The 21,392-nt window shown below is 51.6% G+C and overlaps 1 protein-coding gene across 1 annotated transcript in view; it reads right to left on the reverse strand.

Annotated features, from left to right (window-relative positions):
• The window catches only part of FAM3B (FAM3 metabolism regulating signaling molecule B), a 38,231-nt gene that overhangs the window by 12,358 nt on the left and 4,481 nt on the right, over positions 1-21,392 (reverse strand). The window contains exon 2 of the mRNA XM_053657939.1: positions 18,521-18,588. Coding sequence (XP_053513914.1) covers positions 18,521-18,588 — 68 coding nt within the window. The remainder of the gene's footprint in view (positions 1-18,520; positions 18,589-21,392) is intronic.

Raw genomic sequence — 21,392 nt, forward strand, 5'->3', positions numbered from 1 at the left:
GCACGATGCCACCTGTTAAGTGTGTAAAAAACGGCCACATGGAAGGAAGACCCAGTTTGGTCTCCAGCTGAACAAGGACAAATCGACGGAAGTGACTGGAAGAAACTGAAGGATGAACAGAAAGCCTGCAGGCCCTCAAGCAGGACTGTAAGCCGGGGCTGACCTGCCTGCGAGGCAACGGCCACCCATCCCCACACACTGGTCAGGACTCCTGGGGAGGCTGTAAAGTACTTGTGGGCTGGGCGAGGAGTGCCCCCGATGGCCTCTCGGCTGGGGGCAGCCTGGTTTCCTGTGGTGGCTGGGAGAAGCCAAGACCTAGAACCAGAGCGAGCCATCCAGGGTGGGAGGGCGGGTCCAACAGCAAAGACCGGGTGCTGGCTGGTGGTAAGCCACGTGGAACCCGTGCACAGGTCTGACACAGGTCACAGAAGCATCCGGATGCCAAAGGGGGGCAGGCATAGGAGCCAGGAGGTGAGGGACAGGCCAGCAGCATCTGGAGAGCTGTGGCCCAGCCTGACCGTGGGCCGAACAGCCGCACCGGGAGCTTCGTCCCTGTGGGTACCCGCAGGGCGGGTGGGACACTGGAGGCAGAGAAGAACTCAGCACCCAGGCAGGTACACGTAGGGATTCGTCTTGGGGAGGGGGGACGTCCAGGGACTCGGCTAAGACAGCTCCTGGGCCCCTGGTAAGGCCTGCTATGGTGGGAGTGAGTCAGCAGCTGCAGAGGTGAGCTGGGGGGAGGAATACACAAAGTCCAGGAGTCTGGGAAGCTTCTGTGATTCTGTAGCTAGAACCTGACCTTAACTCCCAAGATAATAAAGTCATGGTCAGCCCATAGCCTCCCACATGCCTCCTCCTGAAAGCAAAGTCCAGTTCTGAGCACAGGCAGGAACGTCCTCCTTGAGACCCTCAGTTAGGGCACAGGTGTGCAGGCCTGCACGTACCTGTGTCGGTGTGGACGCGCCTGTGTGTCCTGCCCTCATCCCACCTGCGGATCCTCAGGGGTCGCAGGCCGGCCCTGGACGCTAACACTGGAGAAGAGTCCTCAGACCAACTACAGGGAGGGGGGTCTCGTGACACCCCCACCCCTCCAGTCCAGGGGCCCCGAAAAGAGCCCTTCTGAACACATTTCCAGGAGGGGTTTCCTTCAATCTGCAGGAACAAGGACGAGGTGGGATGAGGACGCTTTGGTCACTGGCAGCCTGGCCGAGACAAACAAAATGCCCTCACCCTGGAGGAGGTCCCTGAGGGGCCAGGAGGGCTGCGGGGCGATGGACCATGCTTGGGGCTGCTTTGTGACTCCAGGCTCTGCTGGCCTCAGTGTCCACTGTCATCACTGTCCTGTTAGCAGAGGCTCCATGGCTGAAGAGCTGGGAATGCCATACCTGAACACCACAGCAGGTGTGCCAGGTAACTCACCTACAAAGGCTGAGTTAACATGCCAACACCCTCAGTTTGCAGAACCAGGATGGCTGTGGATCACAGGTGATGGGCGTTGGTCACTCAACTTACTTTACCCATTGAATCTGAGCCTCGAGCTGTCGCCCGAGCCAGACCTGATGTTGGACCGTATCCACCAAAATGTTGCTCCAGGGACTTTGCCAAACTTTTAGCACACAAAGTCAAAGGTGACGCGGCTCTGAGTTTCTGTACCTGACTTCTCTCCCAAGCTCACACGCCAACAAAAACCTTGTGTTACAGCCAAGCTTTAGATGAAGGGACCTCACAGCCCATGAGTGAGTCATGAGGCTAAGAACAAGGGAAAGCTGTGGGTGGGCAAGGCAACCTGACAATATTCAGCGTTTTCTACTAAGTAACCAGTGAAATGATATGTAATATGGAAATGATGAAAAATTCTTCCAAGATATCCCTCAGGAAAGTCCGTGCCCCAGTGGAGGCATTTTCTCCTCCAAAAAGAGAGGTATAGGCCTCCCCCCATTTATCCTACAATTCACCCAAGTTCCTGGAAACAGTTCATAAATAAATGGTTTTGTGGAAAACATGACTATTTTATACAATAAATTTTTAAAAAATCTTACAAGTTGGCTTTCCTACACTTTGGGAATGGAGCAGAAAGGTGGTGTGTAGAACTTTCTGGAGTGTGAACGACCACACAAGAGATGCCAGCACTAGAAGTGCGAGTCTTACACACACCTCTCAGCTGACGCCCCGCCACCGGAGGCAGGGCAAGGAGCCCTGTGGCGACCGAGGGGGCCCTGCATTCGGAGCCCGATGGGCTGCCTGCCCTTGGGAAGAACCCAGATCCCTCCGGTGACAGAAACAAAACAGCAAAACCAATTAGGAAGGGCCTGCCCGATAGAGGTGGGCAGTTCGCACCGGAACCCCAGGACGCCTGTAGAGAGAGGCAGGCAAGTGACAGAGGACAGAGGCCACTGTCACTAAGACAGGCTTTGATGGATAAAATGGTAGAGGAAATAATTGCTTTTTTTCTTTCCCTTTTTCTATCCCCCTCCCCAAACATTCCAGTCTTAAGCTGCTGGATAAACAGAAAGTAGAATCAGCCTGATAAAAAGATGTGGCTGAGACATCTAGAATCGGCGACAGTGCGGCATTCCGTGTTAATGAGTCCCTGCTTCTCACCCATCCATATCCTCCAGTGAAGTGGAACTGGCTGTCTCATTTGTCCTTCCATTGGACCTGTGAACTCAGCAGAGGAGCCTCAGGGGAGCCCGCAAGTGCCTGTAACTGCAGGCGGCAGCGCCCTGCTGGCCCCGGAGGCCCAGGGCCCACTGCAGGCACTTGCTCTCCCGGGAAAGGGCCCTCCCCCTCCACCCTTCCCTCTCCCACCTTGAGTCCTGCTCTGCTTGTGCTCAGCAAACACCTACTCTCAAGCCTCAACATCACACTCACTGATTCCCCTTCCCTGAACCCCAGCTGGGCCCAGAGTACTTGCTCAAAGTCCGCCCCCCTGCGTCCTCCCATTCACCTCTGCTAGACTGGCTTTTGCATTCCCAGTCCCAGATCTGAGAGAAGATCAGCCACAGCGCCAGCCCCACCCTCCAGCTCAGTGGGGTGGAATTGCAAGGGGTGACTCTCCCCCTTCTCCTCCTTTGGCGGTGGGGGTTGCAACTCACCGACAGCCACTGGGCGCATCTTCTGGGTGCTGCTGCGGGCCCTCCTGGCCGTAGGCAGCAGCTCCCAGTGGTCTGGGGACCTCCTACCAGCTATGCGGAGGACCGGGAGGAGGACCAGGCAACTCACTAGCTCTGGAGCAGGTGGCGGGGAGGGCGGGCAAAGGGAAGACATGGGCTGGGCAGGTGCGGATGGGGAATTGGCAGGCTGTGTGGCAGGTGCACTGGGTGGAGCCCAGGAGCTCCCTGTCTGTAGCCCCTGAGCTCTCTGCTCCTTGACTAGGGGCCAGACAGAATGAACAGGGTTTGTTCTGAATGGAGAACACTGTGGCTTTTAATAGTTCATGGACCCAGGGCCCAAATTTAACATCTCACAAAGGGAAATGGCTGCAAAGATAAACAAGACTTGAGCCTTTTAAACGTCAAAGCCGAGTTCCAGTAGCCCTGGGCCACCACCCCAGGCCTCTTTGCTTCTCCCAGATCAGCTTCCCCGCCCACTGCTTTACCACAGCCCAGCATGGGTGCATCACCTCCTGCTACTTTCTTTCCATGGTGGGGGTCAGGGGTGGGGAGCTGGGGGGCGTGATTAGGGAAAATGGGCCCAGGCTCCAGGGTCAGTGTCAGGTCGGCAGGTCCTCTTGTAACTCAGGGGCCAGGGGGAGACGGGGTGGGGTCAGTCAGGGATTTGAAGAAAGCACCAGTCTTCTTCAATGTTTTTGCAATAGTTGGAGAAGGACAGGTTCTTCATTAATTCTTCTTTGAATGTTTGGTAAAAATCACCTGTGAAGCGTCCCCATCTAGGGCTTCTGTTGGGAATTTTTTTATGACTGTCTCAGTGTCATTGCTAGTAATCGGTCTGATCAGATTTTCTGTTTCTTCCTGCTTCAGACTCAGAAGGTTGTATGGTTCTAGAGACGTATCCGTTTTTTTCTAGATTGTCCCATTGGTCTGCATCTCATTGTCCACAGTACTCCTTGATGAGCCCATGACTTTCTGTAGGGTCGGGTGGGCTCTCTCTTTCATTTCTGATTTTATTTATTTGGGCTCTTTTTTTTTCTTGACGAGTCTGGCTAGAGCTTTGTCCATTTTATTTATCCTTTCAAGAAACCAGCCCCTAGTTTCACTGGTCTTTTCTTTTGCTGTTTTAGTCTCAAGTGTCATTTGTGTCCACTCCGAACTTCATTATTCCCTTTCTTCTGTACTTTGGGTTTGCTTTGTTCTTCCACGTCTGGTTTTTTTAGGTGTAAATTTAGTTTATGTTTTTGAGATTTTCTAGTTTTTTTAAAGATTTGATTTATTTATCTTTTAGAGGGGAAGAAGAGAGGGAGAGAAATATCAATGAGTGGTTGCCTTTTGTGTGTCCCCTGCTGGGAACTGGCCTGCAACCCAGGCACGTGCCCTGACTGGGAATCGAATTGCGATCCTCTGGTTCGCAGGCCTGTGCTCAATCCACTGAGCTACACCAGCCAGGGTGAGATTTTCTAGTTTTTTAAGGTAGGCCTCTAAAGCCAGGACCTTCCCTCTTGGACTTTCTTTTGCTGCATTGCATACATTTTGGAAATTTGTGTTTTCATTTTCATTTGCCTCAAGGTATTTTGATTTCTTGTTTGATTTCCTCTTTGATCCTTTGGTTGTTTAGTAGCGTGTCGTTTAGACTCCACGCCCTTGTGTTTCTGGCCCAGTAGATGAAATTCAGTACCTGAGGAGGCTAGTTTGTGGTGACCGGATGGAACAGCGGTTTCCTCGGCGCATCGGGGAAGGAAGGAGCGTGGGGCACACACTAGTTTGATGAAAAGTTCTTTATTTTTCCCTGGACGGCGAGGACACAAGAATCCTGAGCAAAATGTTATAGGGCCACAGACATTTAGGATTATTTTGCTACATATACATTATACTTCAGTAAAGTATGTTATAAAAAATACATAAAAGTGATAAAGCTGAACAGGTGTGTGAACCTGTGCAGGTCCCCGGGGCCTTGGAAGCACACTTACGGCCAAGTCTGGCCGCCGCAGCACCCAACAGCTGCCCGGGCCAGGTGTCATTCCAGGCCTGGGGTGGCCCCCTCTGAAGCCTGCTCTTAGCTCTGGCTGGTGGCACATTCTATGAGTTGTCTTCGCCATTCTTCAGCAGTACTGGAGGGAACAGTTTGTGGTCCCACCTCAGCCTGGATGGACTTGCCCACTGTCTCCTGCCCTTCCTTTGAGGTTACCCCACCAAGCCTCTCCTCCCCCCTGCCACCCTCTCTGCCACCTTCTCCCCCTGGCCCCACAGGCCTCTGTTTATCCCGAACTCTCCAGCCACCCATGAGCTCATGGGAGGATGGTGTCCAGAGCCACAGCAAAGGTGTGATTTGGGGGCCCAAGTAGCTAGCTGCCTAGGTCAGTCAAGTGTAGACCTAGAGGTTGTTTTTTTTTACTGATTTGTGACTCCTCTGCACTCGTATCTTCATTTGTCTTTCCTTAGTCTCACGTACTGAATTGAACATATTTCTGCTTCCACTTTAAATGTCATCAGACTGGACTTTTTACTCCTTCTGTAACTGCTCACAGGACCTTGCATTCAGCAGCCGTTCACTTCATGCCGCAGCCACGCAGTTCCCTCTGGGTGGTCAGGGGCCCTGGGTGTCCAGGAGACACTCTGAGGAGCTGACGAGGCTGAACTTAAAACTACGACACGGAAAAAATACCCTGACACTGGCTGCCTTTTCCACTCCCACCATCTCAGGAGTGTTCAGTAGCCTTTCCAACCACAGAGCGAGAAGATCGGCGTGACTCGGTGAACCAGCATTTCCCCAAAGGTGGGTTTATGAAGATACACAGTCGTGCAAGGGCGAAAGATCCAATCAAAGTGCCAAACAGACCAACACTTTTGAACGCAGCAGTTAGAAAAGTCCACCTTTAAAAATTCTACACAATAAATCTTAAAAGAAGCTACACTTGTTGAGTTTTAGTTTAGCATCTAAGAAGAATACCCACAGTCCTCGGAAACGGACTTTAAGGTCCCCCTTCCCATCCCAGCTGCCTCGGGAAGGCCAGATGTTTTATCCACAGACCGGCTGCAAGAGGAGCTATGAGAACCCAGCTGTTTTCTGGAAAGGGTGTTAGAGAGATTAACAAGAATGTAAAGCGATGCCATTCTTTTCATTAGATCTTTTGTTCCAGAAAATAAAATTATTTTTCATAAAGTGATGTTAACATGCAAAGGAGTGCTTTGTTATTATGTTTGAATGACTTAACAAATACTTTAAAAAGGCCTCACTGTTCATTTTGAATGTACCCCTCCATTAAAAAGGCTGCAGGGGCCCTGATCATGTTTGGGGTGCATCGGGGCCCTGACGTGGAAACGCCTGAGGCCCCTGCCCTGGACTGTCTGGCTGAAATGCCGAGTGAAGGGTGAGCCACAAAGGGGTCAGATCAGCTGGGTTTAGACTCAGGCAGACCTTGGTTTCGATCCCTGTTCATCACACTAAGGAATTCAGAGCAACTGATTTAATTCTCTTGATCCTCGTGTTCGTTCTTTTCTTTTCTTTTTCATTTTCATCTGTGAAATGAGAAGAATAACACAATCTCAGAACTGCTGAGGTTGAACAAACTCATGCAGGGCACATGCTCACAGAGCAGCCAGGAGGTGCCCAGATACGTCTGCACTTTGTCTTGTTGGCTCAGAGGCTAAGTTGGGGTGCAGTTGTTCAGAATCCTGGCCAGCTGACTGGCTACCAGCAAAGCAAAGACAGTCCATGTCTTGGACACACCCTGGGACGGCCATAGTGCAGCGGAAGGGCTGACCCTCAGAGCTCTTCAACCTTTGCAGAGGAAGTGTTCATCTTTCCAGGGGACAGACGGAATCCCAGACGGGCAGCTCTGTGGAAGGTAGAGGTCTCAGTTCAACTCAGTTCAGTTCCCATATGTTTATGAAGCACTGTTGGATGCCAGGCACTGTGTAAGCCCCCAACGTGCATTAGGGAACAAAAATGACAAAGATACAGGACTTGGACAGCTCACCTTATGGTGCAAAGTTTGGGAAAGCGAAGCAGCAGCAACAGATTCCCAGGGAGGACCAACCTGCAGACAGGGGCATGGCCCACAGAAAGTCCTTGGCAACAGAGAGGGGCTGAGTTTGTGCAGTGCCCCCCTACCCCCCCCCAGAAAGGCTCCTGTGCTTGGGATCACGTGGAGAGGCACTGGTGCTGCTGGGGAGCTGAAGCCAAGACGCTGGAGGTGATGATAAGAGGACATGAAACTGCCCTGGAGCAAGACGACGGAGGGAATGGGAAGAAGCCTGAAGCTGGAGAAAGCACCTTTGGGTGAAAACTTTCAACCCTCTAAATCATAACCTTGTCAGCAGCTTCCTTGTCCAAAATAGGTCATTCCGGAATCTGGGAACTCCTGGCAGAAAGCCCAGGTCTGAACAGGGAAGAGGAGAGGTGAACTGAGAGTATAAATGAGTGTTTGTCCCTTCTTTCAGCTGCCACTCTGGGCTGCTCCCTTTTTTCCCTGGGTTGCTACCTGGACAGGCCAGATGGTGATGCCCATACGGAGGTTCCCTGTGGACCGTCTCAGGAAGGACTGGCGGGTGCATGTCTGAGCTTCTGCAGATGGTCTTGGTTATTCTATTTGTCAAGCTCTTACTTGCGGATTGTTTCTCTGACAATCTCCCAAAGGTGCCAGATGTGTTTCTGCAGACAGTCCACGGCAACTTGTGGTTTTCTCTGGAAAGGTGTTGCCTGCAGAAACCCAGAGCTGGGTCACACCCTTAGCTGTGGAAACCCACCTTGAAACACACACTGAAGGTTTTTGGGACCATCCACATTTCTGGACTGTCTTTGGCACCCGTAACTGTGACTGGGGAGGTTTATGCCCCGCAGTTCAAACAACTGCTTACAGGTTTCCTGCATCATCAGAGTGCTCACAGCCAGCGCCCGTGGGCCATGGGAGAAACTGATGCAGAATTCACACTGCACATGCAAAAGGCCCTTGTGTAGGGAGCGGCTCATTTGTGGAAAGAAAAGGCACCTGATTTTTGCGGGCTTGAGTGGCACAGAAATAAGAGAACAACTCCAGAGGGATGGGGGGTTGGTTACTGCAATCGCTGCCCATTTGTCAGAAGACAGGGTCCATTTGGAGACTGGAAAAGAGGTTTTGGCCACTAAAGGTGTCAGTGTAGCAGATCTAATTGGCTGGTTTGGAGGTGGACATTGCTCGGTGCTCCCCTGAACAATACGGGATCCTATGCTCCATGCTTGTTCCCCGGTCATCCCCTCTGGTACAGTGAGGCAGCTGAAAGTGCAAAGGGTATATTAGTAGCTCGTGGCCACTCAGCTGGAACCTGGGTCTCCTAAGTCCCAGACCCTGCAGCCAGTGTCCTAGACTCCAGGAATGCCATGTCCCCTTTTGCGAAGATGTATCCAAACCGAGGTGACCCAGGTGCTCAGAGGCCAAGGCGAGAGTGCACCCCACATCACATCTCCTCCTCCTCACCCTCACTGTCCTTCTGTGACCTGATGGCTTGCACCCGGCTTGGAGTGCAAGCTGTGTGAGGGACAAAACCAAACCAGACACCCAATGCCCAAAGCCATGTCCTTTGCTGCTGACCTTCACTCTTTAGGAAACAACTTTTGCTGGCTGCTGGGGCTGAAATTTTTAGGAGGAAGAGCATGGAAATTGGATCAGACTGACCTGGATCTCCTAGGTCTGTGGTCTGGGATGGGAGCGAATGGGGGTCACAATGCCCACCTCAGGGGTGGGAGAACAGAAGGAAGGTACACAGAGCAATGCCGAGAGGCACCCCATAAATGGTCGCTCTTGTTACCTTAATGGGGAGTTTTGTCTTTCACTGTCTTAGCAGTGAAAACAGAAAAACTAGATGAATTTGTTTTGATTTAGAAAGAATATGAGGGGGACCACTGAAGACACACCAGGTGGCACCTGTCCTAGAATACTACAAGGAGAAAAAAGTGACTCTTAAAGGGAAGATCTTGGGGAAAAAAACAGAACAAACTATCTCTACAGCACAGGTATGTAATAGGCCGAAAATGCTAAACAGGGGAAGGGATTTCCGAAATGCAGCGACTCACAGGTTGGACTGAGGCGCAGCCCCGATCTCTGTCCGCTGCCTGACTCTCTCCTGTCACTCATCAAGCCAAGAGCATCCTGCCTGGACCCCTGACCTGCGCCAAGAGCATCTTCTTTTCCTGTGAAGCGCTGGGAAAGATGGCAGCCCTCTTGCTCAGGGGCACAGATGGAGGTCAGCCCAGAGGTCCTGGGGCACAGACGGCCTTCTGTTCCCGCCCAGGCCCAGCAAGGTGCAGAGGGGCTCAGGTCTCCCACCCGCTGAAGGGTCTAAGGGAGTCCAGCTCTTCTATGCATCCCCGGACAACCAGCTTCGCGAGACCCTAGGGCTTCTCCCCACGAACCCCAGGCCAGTCCCCTCCAATCGCTGGGGTCCAGGCCTGAAGGGCAGTCCTTCCACCCAACGCAGACCGGACCCCAGGTATGACTCTGACCCCCACCCGACCCTGACCTGGACCTCCACCGCTGTCCCGCCGAGATCCCTCTCACCCAGTCTCTGCCTCGTGTTTCTGCGCCCCGGGACCAGCCTGCGCCTCCGCGCCCGCGCCATCCCAGCAGAGGCCCGCGCAAGCGCAGTGGGGACTATACCGCCTCCCTGTGGCTCTGGCACCGCGGCAAGTGGTATCCGTGCGCCCATTCCCCCGGGTGCACCCAGCGAAGCCGGCAGCTTTACAGGGCCTGTCCCATGTTGCAGACCCCACGTGTGGCTGTTGGGTCCATCTCCGCCTTTCCATTCCCCTCCCCCAACGTGTCCCGTGGGGTCCCTCCAGCCTTTACTGGTGCCCCATGTGCCTTGGGCCCGTCGCTGCCATTCCCGCGCAGGGTCCTTCTCAAGGCTGCCCTACCCCAGGTCCCCCGACTGCCTTAGGCTTTCCTGAAGTTGCGCTTGCTGAAACTGCTCGACCAAGTGACAGTCCGTGAGAGTCCACCAGGGAGGTTCCCGAGGCTGAGAAGTACGCGTGAAAAGGCTGGGCGCTGTAATGCCCGCTTTGGGAAATAGAGCAGCCCTGGTGGCCAGCCTGCAGACATCCAGCCGGCCCGCAGGGGCTCCAGGAGAGCTCAAGACACGCGGGTGTGTGAGCCCCCCACGCCACCCCGCGAAGCCCCCTTCGGGGCTCTGGCCATGCCCGGGCCTACATCACATCTACCCAACACATTGCGGGAGCGTTCCTCTAGTTAGGGCTTAGCTTCCTCAGTGCTATCCTCAGCCCTTTTATAACCGTGTCTCGTTAAAAATAAATTCTTAAAACGTTCAAGGAGCTTCAGTTGAAGTACGTTAGAATTCATTTCCATCTGAAACTGTATCTGAGAAAATGCTTCCGCGGTAACTTCCTTTGATCCAGGCGCCCCCTGCCCAGTATTTTCACGTATTTGTTATGAAGAGGGGGTGATGGCTCCTTTGCATGTCGGGGGCACCTGCCGGCCTGCGGGTTTCTGAACGCAGGGACCGTGTTTATCTCTCCATGTCCCCAGTGCCCTGCAGGGCGGGGCACTCCGCCAGCACTCAGGAATTAAATGTCCAATGAATGACTACGAAAAGGCAGAGCCGGCAGACAGTCCAGGATTCACTTAGTTCGACCTCCTCCAGCATTTCTTCTCCTTTTTATTTTTTCTTTTTAAAATTGTATTGATTAAGGTGACCCTGGTCCACAAGATCATATAGGCTCCAGCTGTACATTTCTCTGATACATCATCAAATCTGGCGTTGTGTGCCCACCACTCAGAGTCCAATCATCTTCCACCACCATATATTTGAGCCCCTTCACCCCGCACAACCGCCCCACCCCCTTCCCTCTGGCAACCACCATCTCTTGTCTGTGTCTATGGGTTTCAGTTTTATAGCCTATATATGGGTAAAATCTCATGATTCTTAGCTTTTTCTAGCTGGCTTATCTCACTTAGCATGATATTCTCAAGGTCCATCCCAATGTTGCAAATGGCAGCTTCCCATCTTTTCTCGTGGCTGAGTGGTGTCCCATCGTGTGTATGGGCCACATTTTCTTTATCCAGCCCTCGGTCACAGGACACCCTGGTTGTCCCCACGTCTTGTTTTCTTTGATTGTAGTTGTGTTAGCTAGGGCTGCTGTAACAAATCCCGCAGACCACTGGCTTAAACAATAGACGTTAATTTTCTCTAGTTCTGGAGGTTAGAAGTCCAAGATCAAGGTGCCTGCAGATTAGGTTCTTGGTGAAGTCTGCCTTTCTCGATGGCAGACAGCTGCTAATGCACTATGACCTCTCCTTGGGCCAGAGAGAGTTCACTCTGGCGTCTGTTCCTCTTCTCGTAAGGGCGCTAATCTCATCATGGGGGTCCACCCTCATGACTTCACCTAAACCTAGTTATCGCATCTCTACATACACGCACATTGTGGGGGCAGGGCTTCAACACATTAATGGGGCAGGGGCGCACAAGTAATCAGTCTATAACAGCAGGCTAATCCAAACCTGGGGTCACATGACTTTCCAGGAATTGGAAGGAGGCCTCTTGTAGGGAATCTGTTCTCCAAACTGTTAATCTGCAGACAAGGAAACTGACAAGTGACTCGTCAGTGGCGGTACTTGCACTCCTGTGTGTTCGGGATAAATCTTATCTCTTTGGAGGCCTCATCTTCCAAGGGCCTCAAACTGGATTCAGCTGGGAGCAGTAATAACCTGGTGTTTTTGAAATGTTTGTTACAGAAAGCAATGTTCCTGGAGCCTACCAGTAATTGTAATTTGAGCTTAGGCTGCAAGGATCAGGGGAAGGGGGCTGATACTCTGAAAATTCATAAAGGAAACCTCAGTTGAAATTGGAGTTGGGAGGGCCTCCTGCAGGGGAGCCCTCATGCTCCGCCATTCATTCTCAATTGCCCCAAATAGGAAAAGGCAAACCTTGTCTCCCACAGGAAGATGTTTTTCTGTTTTACTACCCCAGGAGGAAGAAGGAAGATTTTTCCCTTTGCCCCACAACAGCCCAGCCAATGAGAGACTGTCACAATTCAGCCAGTGAAAAGCCACTACACTCAGGACTCCCATTTTCCTCCAGTGGACTGCGTAACAGCCCCTCCCAACTCCCCCTTTCCTCTGTGAACAGAACAGCTCTCTTCTCTGTTCTCCAGACTTGCCTATGGTTTTGCCGTTGGACCGAATGTCCAGAATTACAGTTCTTTGCTGGTAAAATGGCTGTTTGATTTGTTTAGGTCCACAGTGCCACGCCTCCAGTAATCCTGGTCATCAATGTTAACAGCTAAGGTGTGTTTGATCAGCACAGGCTTTGGCTGGACACGGCAGCTGGCTGAGAGAAGTAAAAACACTGCATTCATTCTCATAGTTTGTTCTTGATCTCAGTGTGCAGAACTGGAGTCAGAACACCCGTGTAGGGATCCAAAGTAAATCTCCTTGGTCACATGGCCTTACAACGATCATGCCAGCAAACCTGGCTTCTTTTGTTCTTGTTATAAAGGACACCTCCCTTTGAGAGGTGAGCCCAGAGCCACTTTTCCTTCAAAAAGTGAGACAGTGCCGGGTGGAGTAAAAAATACATAGTCACACACACCTCTATTTTAGAGATGACAAGAAAACTTCAAAAACCTCTTTAAGAAAAATGTCCGCCTTCTTTCAAAGGGGAAGCACATTTGCATGTTTTTACTGACCAAGTCTGTCTGTTTATCCAATACAGTATCTTAACAAAAAGCAGGTGAGTGGATGACCAAACACTGACTTTGGACCTGCCCCTCCGACGGCGTCATCACAGCGCGGGGAGGGGAGGGTTTACACCCTCTGTACAGATATGGCGGCTGAAGATCTGAGAGGCGTGGGGAGCCGCACGGCCGGTGGGACTCAGGATGGGGACAGCACCGTGGGCCCTCTTCTTCAGACTCCCCCAGGGACACTTACCACACCGAGTTGTGCTGATCTGTGCCGGTGGCCCTCCTGCCCGTGCGCCCGTGCGTTACTGGTGGGCAAAGACCCTCTAAGACTTGTTTATCCAGCAACTAAAATGAGACTTGGCCCCTAGCCAATTGGCAACACATTTTGAATGAATGAATGAATGAGTAAACAAATAGACTCTATGGAAAGCAAGAGAAGAAACTGAAGACTTTATTTGATTTGAAATTCTAGATTCTAATCTGATCTCTGCTGTTTTTCTAGCTGGCCCACTAATTCTCCTGCTTCTTCATCTCCTCACCTGTGACATTGCTCACATCATGGTTGTTATTAACCACCCACCTCCACAGTTTCCACTAAGAGGGAACAAAAGCTCCCCCATAGTCCCCACAGTGTCTGAAGCCAATAACAATAGATGTCGTGTGGAATGGAGCTTCCGGAAGGGGAGGAGAAGAGAACCCCAGCCAGCCATCCCTTGCACCGGGGCAGAGTCAGAACCTTCCTTCCCCCACAACCTCCCCACACAGAGGGTCCCTCACATCCCCCCAAGTGGTGTGTCTTCAGGTTGTCCCACAGCCCATTGGCCAGTGTTAGCAAAAATATGTGCTGTGCAATTATGGGAAATGTGAAAAGCCCCCAAATATGAGCCCTCTTCCTTGCTCTGATTGTCATGGTTACAGCCAATGGTGGTGGAGACTGCTGGCTCTCAGCTGGAAGGCACCTTGGAGCCCCCGTTTGCCTGTAAAAGTGCAGAACCGAGGCCTCGCCCCAAAGATCCCAAGGTCCTTGTCTAGGAAAGACCCTCAGGCCGACACTTTTAGAACTCTAGGGAACTCTGGTGTGTAGACAGAGTTAGACGCTTCTGAGTTAGGGTTTCAGCCTGGGCGCCCTCGACATTCTGGGCTGGTGCTCCACTGCGTGGGGGCAGCCCCTCGTGTGGGAGGCGGGCAGCATTCCTGTCCTCTGTCCACTACGTGGCCAGGGGCAGCTCCCCCGCTGTGACACCCAAAATTGTCTGTCTGGGAGTTACCGCTGCCTGTGGCTGGGAGCCACTGGATCTGATAGTAGAGGACGAAAGGAGAGGCGCTGTGGTGGCATTCGATGCTCGGGTGGGTGGCCCAGGACCTGCACCAGCTGGGGGCTTGTTAGAACGGCAGACCGCTCACCCAGTGGAGTCCTTGTTTTCACAGGATGCCTGGCGAGTCAGGTGTGTGTGACCATGTGACAGCACTGCCAGGTCACCAGCGTTTCCCTGCCCACACCCGGAAGCACATAGTCTATTAAAATAGCACTTGATCATCTGCGTCCAGACGATGTGAGATCAGAGCCACAGGGTGTCAAGGTGGGAAGCACCAGGAAGTCACCTAAACCTCCCAGGCAAGGACCCTGGGTGGTTTGGTTCCTTGCAGTAGGGCGGGTTGGGGTGAGAGGCACCCAAGGTGGGGACAGCTGAATAAGGGGAACCTGAGTGACTGTAATAACCAGGAAGCTGGACGAGGGAGTCTGCGTCTGTCACAGGGACAGGCTGTCCCTCCCACCCCTCCCTTGAAAATTACAGTAACGCCAAGCCAGAGCTCTCCTTGTGTAGGAGCAAGGAGCTGCCCCCTTGGGCAGCAAGGGCGGACCAGGAAGCCTGGGCAGGACTGAACTGGCCTGGCCAGAGCCACCAGCTCAGGGCTTGGAGGGCACACCCTTGCAGGGCTGGTAGGGACAGATAGCAGACCTGCCGACTGGCACTCCGCCCCATCTCTGGGAGGAAGAGGAGCTGGGGTTCCCTCTGACCTCCCCTGACATCCGTGCAGGTGAGAGCTGGCTGGAATGCGGATCTCAAGGTGGACTTTGAAGGGCAGCCTGTGTGGGAGGTGCCGTGGAAATGGCCATGGTGGTATTTACAGAAACTCCCCACCACTCTCTCCATCCCTCCCTCTTCGCCTCACCCCTGCCCGTCACCCCTCGTCCCTGGCATGGCGCACCGCCTGGCATCGTGTCAGACATTTTCTTGTTAACTTACTCTCTACAGTGCACACCCCTCTCTGATACACTGCAGTTTCCACGTGGATGGGGGGCTTTGGTTCACAGCTGAATCACCAGGGCCCAGGGCAGGCCCTGGGAACGGTCAGCACTCTCCAAATATTTGTTCAGTGACTGGACAAATGAGTGAGCCCAGGGATAGGCAAGCACCAGGGTTACTGGAATGACAACCGAAGGAGCCACACCTGCCTGTCCCACTCCTTTCTGATTATTTACCTGCTTTTCATGAAGGAACTTGGAGTTTCCCCAGACAAGGACTGAGAATTTTGCTCTTCCTAAGGCATGGTTCTGTTGGTTGGATTCACTGCTTCTCTTTCAAAGACATAAAAAAAAAACCCCAACCCCGCTCATATTAATAACTCCAATTTCCCTTCTAAGTGTTTGGCTTTGCAAGTTCACGCATGCATGTATTCATTCATTCATATATTCAACAAAAGAGTATCCATTGAGAACTCAGGCCACAGGCTAAGTGCTGGGCAGAGAAGTGGGCAAAGGCACAACCTCTGTCACGCAAACCCAGGCTTTCACCGTACGGCGGGTGTCAGTGTCCCGTCTTATGGGCAAAGGGTCATCAGAGGGCCCTCCCTTGTCTGACTGTGAAGGCCAAACAAAGTCAGACCGACTCAGAGCAGGAGTTAGTTTCAAAGGGCATGAGAAGCAAGCGTCTTTTTGGTAGCGGAAGCCAGGCTGGCCATCGAGAATCGTGAAAAACGAGCCCCCAGACCCCAACCCATATAACCCAGGCCATGGCCTTCTTCCCCCTGGAGGGCGAGGTACGTTCACAGTGCTGCTCCCTGCTGGGGACTCGGGTGGCTGGGTGGGGGGGAGCCTGGAAGGGGCTGGGCGGCATGTGTGGATTCGGGGAGAATCACCGCCGCTTTCCAAGGATGAAACCAAGGTGTGTGGTGCAGAGGCGGATATTGGCACAGGCACACCTCGAGTTTTTCTGCTGTCTGGGGTTTGAAAATGTCCTGATGACATTGGAAAACACACAAATACGGGCAAGCAACCAACCACTCATGCACTGATGCGTGAAAGGGTTAGACAGCTCTCTGTGCCTGCAGATCAAAGATATTCCAGAAAAACTTCCAGGAAGTTGATCCTTAAACAATACAGTGTAACAACTATCCACACAGCATTTACATTGCAGAAAGCAATGTAAGTAACCTGTAGAAGATTTAAGGGAGTACAGGGGAGGATGGGCTTGTGTGCAAACACGAATCCGTCCATTGTAAGGGACTGCCCTGGGTTTCAGCATCTGAAGCAGGTCCTGGCACTAAGTCCCCGTAGACACAGGGGGATGACTGTAGTATCACTGTCCCCAAGCCAGACACAGCGCCGGATTCTGGTGGAACAATGGTGACAACACTCACTGCCCGCTTCCCGCAGGCATGGGATACAGGCTGAGCTCATCGACATCATCGTGGGGGATGCTTAATTTTCATCCCGTCTCAGGAGAAACTGGAGGGCTTCCAGGAAGAGGTGAGGCCAGGGTCTGAAGGATGATGAGAGGCCGTACCATGTAGAGTGTTTACTGAAGGTGGGATGGGGACAGGAGGTAACCTAGACCTTGCTACTTAATGGGGTCCCTGGACCAGTGGCATCCCTTTGTCGAAAAGGCCCTGCCCCAGACCTATGCAGGGTGTGTATTTTAACAAGATCCTGGTGTGATTTATGTGGAATTCCACGTAATTTCCTGGTGCTAACCCTGGAAGAGTGAGAGGAAACCATTGCTCTGGGTCCCTCTCCCTTCTTCCCAGGTGAGGCCGGCAGGACCGAGATGCAGGTTTCCTCCCGATCACCCAGGTCAGTGTTTTATTGAACGTCTTTCTTCCTCTATCGCAGAGACTTCTGTTTCAAGTGGGTGAAGTGCAATCAACAAACGAGACATTGATTCAGAGGCTCGCGGCTCTCCTTTCCGTGTCTGGCACTCTGGGCCGTGCATGGGTGTGAATGTTTCCCCCTCACACACGCAGAGTTTGGCTTACCCGTGAAAGCGTTAATGCTCCCAGGCAGAGCAACCCTGCAACCCCAGGTGAAACAGGGGCCAAGGAAATGAAGCACAAAATATGGGATGCACAGGAAAAATAATCTGACCAACCAGCAGATGCCTCTACAGTGAGCAGGCATTTAACAGACCACACTGGCAAGTCAGCGACCTACCCCGTCCACTGCTGAGTGGGGTGTGCGTTTGGATGTCATCACAGGAGAGGAGTCCAGGCCACTGACCCTCCATTCCCTCTGTGTCCCATGACCCAATATGCTGTCTGCCTCAGCCCTCTAATGAAGTTGTCAGAACGGCTGAGGAAAAAGGGAAAACAGGGGGACAGCGTCTGAGTACTTCCCGAGCTCACATGCTATTCAATGATCAAAACACTAAGAGGCGGTTTGGATGGTCGAGTGCAGGGACCTGGGGAGAACAGGTCATCATTCACTGGGCATGGCTTAGAACTGGTTCAGGCTGGCACCGGGTGCCGGGTGCTGGACGAAGTCGGCCCCCGCCCCCTTCACCCACTTAAGCCACTTGTACTGAGCAGGACAGACTCAGCCAGCCCACAGACACTGGCAGGACCGGCATCGTCAGGTTGGTTGTTTGGTGGCTGTTGCGCGCCAGCTATCAAGTAACTTGTTGGCCGTCCCCGGCCCCAGGCCAGGTGCTGGAACGCAGGCTGGGGGTGGTGCAAACCACAGGGAAGGTGGGCTCCATGCAGGAGAGGCAAAGGGCTCGGAGGCAAAGGAGGAAACCCACGTGAGGGTCTAGAAGACAGATCTTTGGAACAAGCCTGGTGACGGCGGGGGGTGGGGGTGAGATTTGAGTCCTTTTGGAGGGAGAACCAAAAGAAGTAATGAGCAGGTCAGTGTTGTGGGCCCCAGAGAGGAAGAGCTAAGAGTGACTCGGTTTCCTGCCAGGGCTGTGGGTGGGCGGGGGGGGACCACTTGTCACCACAGAATGAAAATTTAACAGGATGAGATTTGAGGAACCGAAAGAAAACCATGAGCAAGGCTTTAAAATTTGTTTTGCGTAGAGTTTTCTGATTATAAAAGTACAATATGTAGCCCCGTCTTCTGTGGCTTAGTGCACTGAGCGTGGGCCTGCAATCTGAAAGGTCACCACTTCGATTCCCAGTCAGGGCACCTGCCTGGGTTGCGGGTCAGGTCCCCACTTGGGGGCTTGTGAGAGGAAACAGATGTTTCTCTCCCACATCGATCTTTCTCCCCCCTCTCTTTCTCTTCCTCTTCCCTTCTCTGTAAATATAAATAAATAAAATCTTTTCTAAAAAGTGAGGTATACAGGATGGGAAAAGTAGGTTTACAGTTTTTCACGTGGAAAATAATACAATAATTAACAAATAATAATACAAGAATCAACCCTGAGTTTCGTATGCTCACAAGTGTAAACTAACTTTTGCCCCACCGTGCATTTAGGAAACACAGCATTTTTTAAAGAATATTTAAAAGCACCTGCAATTCCTTTAGAAATAACCGCTTCGGCTCCTGGGTGCCTTACTCTCCAGGCCTTGGTCCCTCCTCTGTGTGTGGGTGCTCATTTAAAATTGTTGATCCCGCTTCCCAGTTTCTATTATTTTCCTCTTCACGTTATCACCTCCTGATCTTTAAATGGCTAGAACGCATTTTCCGTGGTTGCTGAGGCTTCCACCCCGCAGATGTGTGGCGACTACCGTTCCTCTCCTGTTGAACGGTTGGATCACTCGTTTTCCCACCCTGAAGAGCACAGGGAGGAATATGTTTAATACATTTTGAAGTCTCAATTAAAAAGTTTAAAAACACTTCAATGACTGAACTGAAAACATTTCTGTGGTGAAAAAAAAATAAACCCATTAAAATGATGTGGAAATACAATGAAAACCAGAGGCCAATCTTCCGGTCTGAACACGGAAGTCAGCAACTTCCCCCATCTCCTCTTGGAAATTGTGGAAGAGAAACAAGAAAAATGCAACAAGAAATAAACCACAGGCCTCGAACCCGACATTTTTCGCGAAACCCAGAGGGAGAGGTCAGTTGCAGGCTGCAGAGAACACGTAGGTGCTTCCAAAAGTAGCTGAGACAAGGTGCAGCAGGGAGGTGGGGAGCAACAAGGGCCCTGGAGTCCCGCAGCGGCCAGCCTCCGAGCGCAGCAGAAAGCACGCAGTTTCCCGGACGAGGAGCTCGCCCTGCAGTGTGAAGGCCTCACTCCTCTTCAGCCGTGGGGAAGGGAAAAAAGGGCATGGAGCTGGCGGCTCAGAACAGGTGGGCCTGTGCAACGAACGAAGCATGCACGCACGCACGCACGCACGCAGGTTCCAGTTCTCAGAAAATAGTCCTCTCGTCTGGCCACCAAGCGAGCGTTCCAGCTGTGAAACCCGGTCCTACGTCTTTGCCCACCGGAGCCTCCCGCAATCGGCTAGCGAGCAAGTGACAGATTTTCCAAAGGATCTTGGGCAGCGCTGGGGAGCAAGTGTTATCACCAAGTGTGAGAAAGGGTAGCAAAACTTACCATCCAATGAAGAGCAGTCACCAGAAAAAAGGTTTTCAGAGAGCAAACGAAAAACATGCATTTCACCACAAAGTCAGCAGCAGCAGCAACAACAACGTATTGGATGAATTTTTTTCAACAGAGGTCCGTGATGGAGAAGTGCAAAAATCGGAGGAAGAAAGCAAAACAACAGGAGGTGAAATCTGGGCGGACCAAACTCTAAAAGGAAAAGACAAAATCATTAGAAGAAGCCCTAGAGGAAATAGATACTCACGGAGCAAGGAACACAGTAGCTAGAAATGCAGCAAGTGAAAAACTGCACGAAAATAAATGTTTTTAAAATACTGCAATATGACGGCTATAGAAGATAAGCAAAGCACATCGAACGTCTGTGGAACCAAGGTCCACAGAACAGGAGGAGGATCAGAAGAAATATTCAGATTTCCTGGCACAGAAAGTTTGAACCCCAATGGTTAGCACGAGTTCTTTTCTAGACTTACAGGGCTTTAAAGATAAGAAAAGTACCTTTTGGGCAGCTAGGAAGACAATGGGAAGTCACTTAAAATAAGAGAGGCGACCTGAGAGCTCCCTCAGCTTCTCCCAACAGGATGCGCCAACCAGAAGGTAGCGATACCATAGGCGCAGGAAGCTAAAGAAACAACGAACAAGGCCTCTCTATCCAGCCAGTGTTTTCTGTGTGTGTAAAGGCTACACATAGTTTTAGCAAGCGAGGACTCAGCAACCTTTATTTCTTTAAAAAAATATTTTATTTATTTATTTTTAGAGAAAGGGGAAGGGATGGAGAAAGAGAAGAGAAACATCATTTGGTTGCTCTCATTCCCCGCTCTACCAGCCACCTTCTTCCAGGCCTGTCCAATCCACTAGCTATACCAGCCAGAAACTCTATTTATTAATTTGGGGAAGGGATGGAGAAAGAGAGGGAGAAATATCAGTGTGCGGTTGCCTCTCACATGTCCCCTACTGAGGACCTAGCCTGTATGTAATCTGGGCATGTGCCCTGACTGGGAATTGAACCTGTTACCCCTTGGTTCACAGGCCAGCACTCAATCCACTGAGCCACACCAGCCAAGGCTGTATTTCTGAAATTCCCTTGTGAGGAAACTACAAGAAGAAAACTATATGCAATCCAGAGGCAATTGGGGAGACTGGCAAAAATATAATGGCGAACGCCCAGGGTGAAAGAAATGTTTTTTTAGTAACTGTGTCCCTGTCAGGGCTGTTCTGAGGCTAAAATGTTGTAATATATCTCATATTTGTATCTAGAATTTGCTGTTCAGAAAATGTTAGCGTCTGCCCTGATATATTTGTTACAAGCACATTCTCCGGTATTTCCCCTTGTAGCATTTTGGCTGTAGCATACACCATTCTTACTTCAAAAATAATTTTCTTTTCTATTTCCAGTATTTAACCTGATGAAGACAGTAGCATGATGGTTGAGACCAGGGATCTGGTAATCAGACAAACTGGTTTTTTGCCTCTGGACTCTGCCACCCACAGGGAGAACCCGGGGACTTTATGGCACCTGTGTGACTCAGTTTTATTCTTCGTGGGGCAGATGGCCAGGTGGGCAGGCCCAGGCTGGAGAGGCGTATTGTGGATTACCTCCCAGGTTTACTAGATGGCTAGCCGGTATATTTTGCAGATTGTATTTTAGAGAAGAATGGACACAGCTGGACAGCTTTGACCAGTTGCTGGGATGTGGCTTAATGGTATATATACACAGTTGATAAAAGCTGCCTATGAAAGCCACACAGAACCGGGGTGGAAAAAAGGCAGCACAAACTCATGCCCCAAAGTCCCACAACAGCACCACCTAGTGATGAACATGCAAAATCGCAT

This window comes from Artibeus jamaicensis, unplaced genomic scaffold (genome assembly GCF_021234435.1).
Source record: "Artibeus jamaicensis isolate MK-2021 breed Jamaican fruit bat unplaced genomic scaffold, CSHL_Jam_final scaffold_474, whole genome shotgun sequence".
In the NCBI taxonomy this organism is placed as follows: domain Eukaryota; kingdom Metazoa; phylum Chordata; class Mammalia; order Chiroptera; family Phyllostomidae; genus Artibeus; species Artibeus jamaicensis.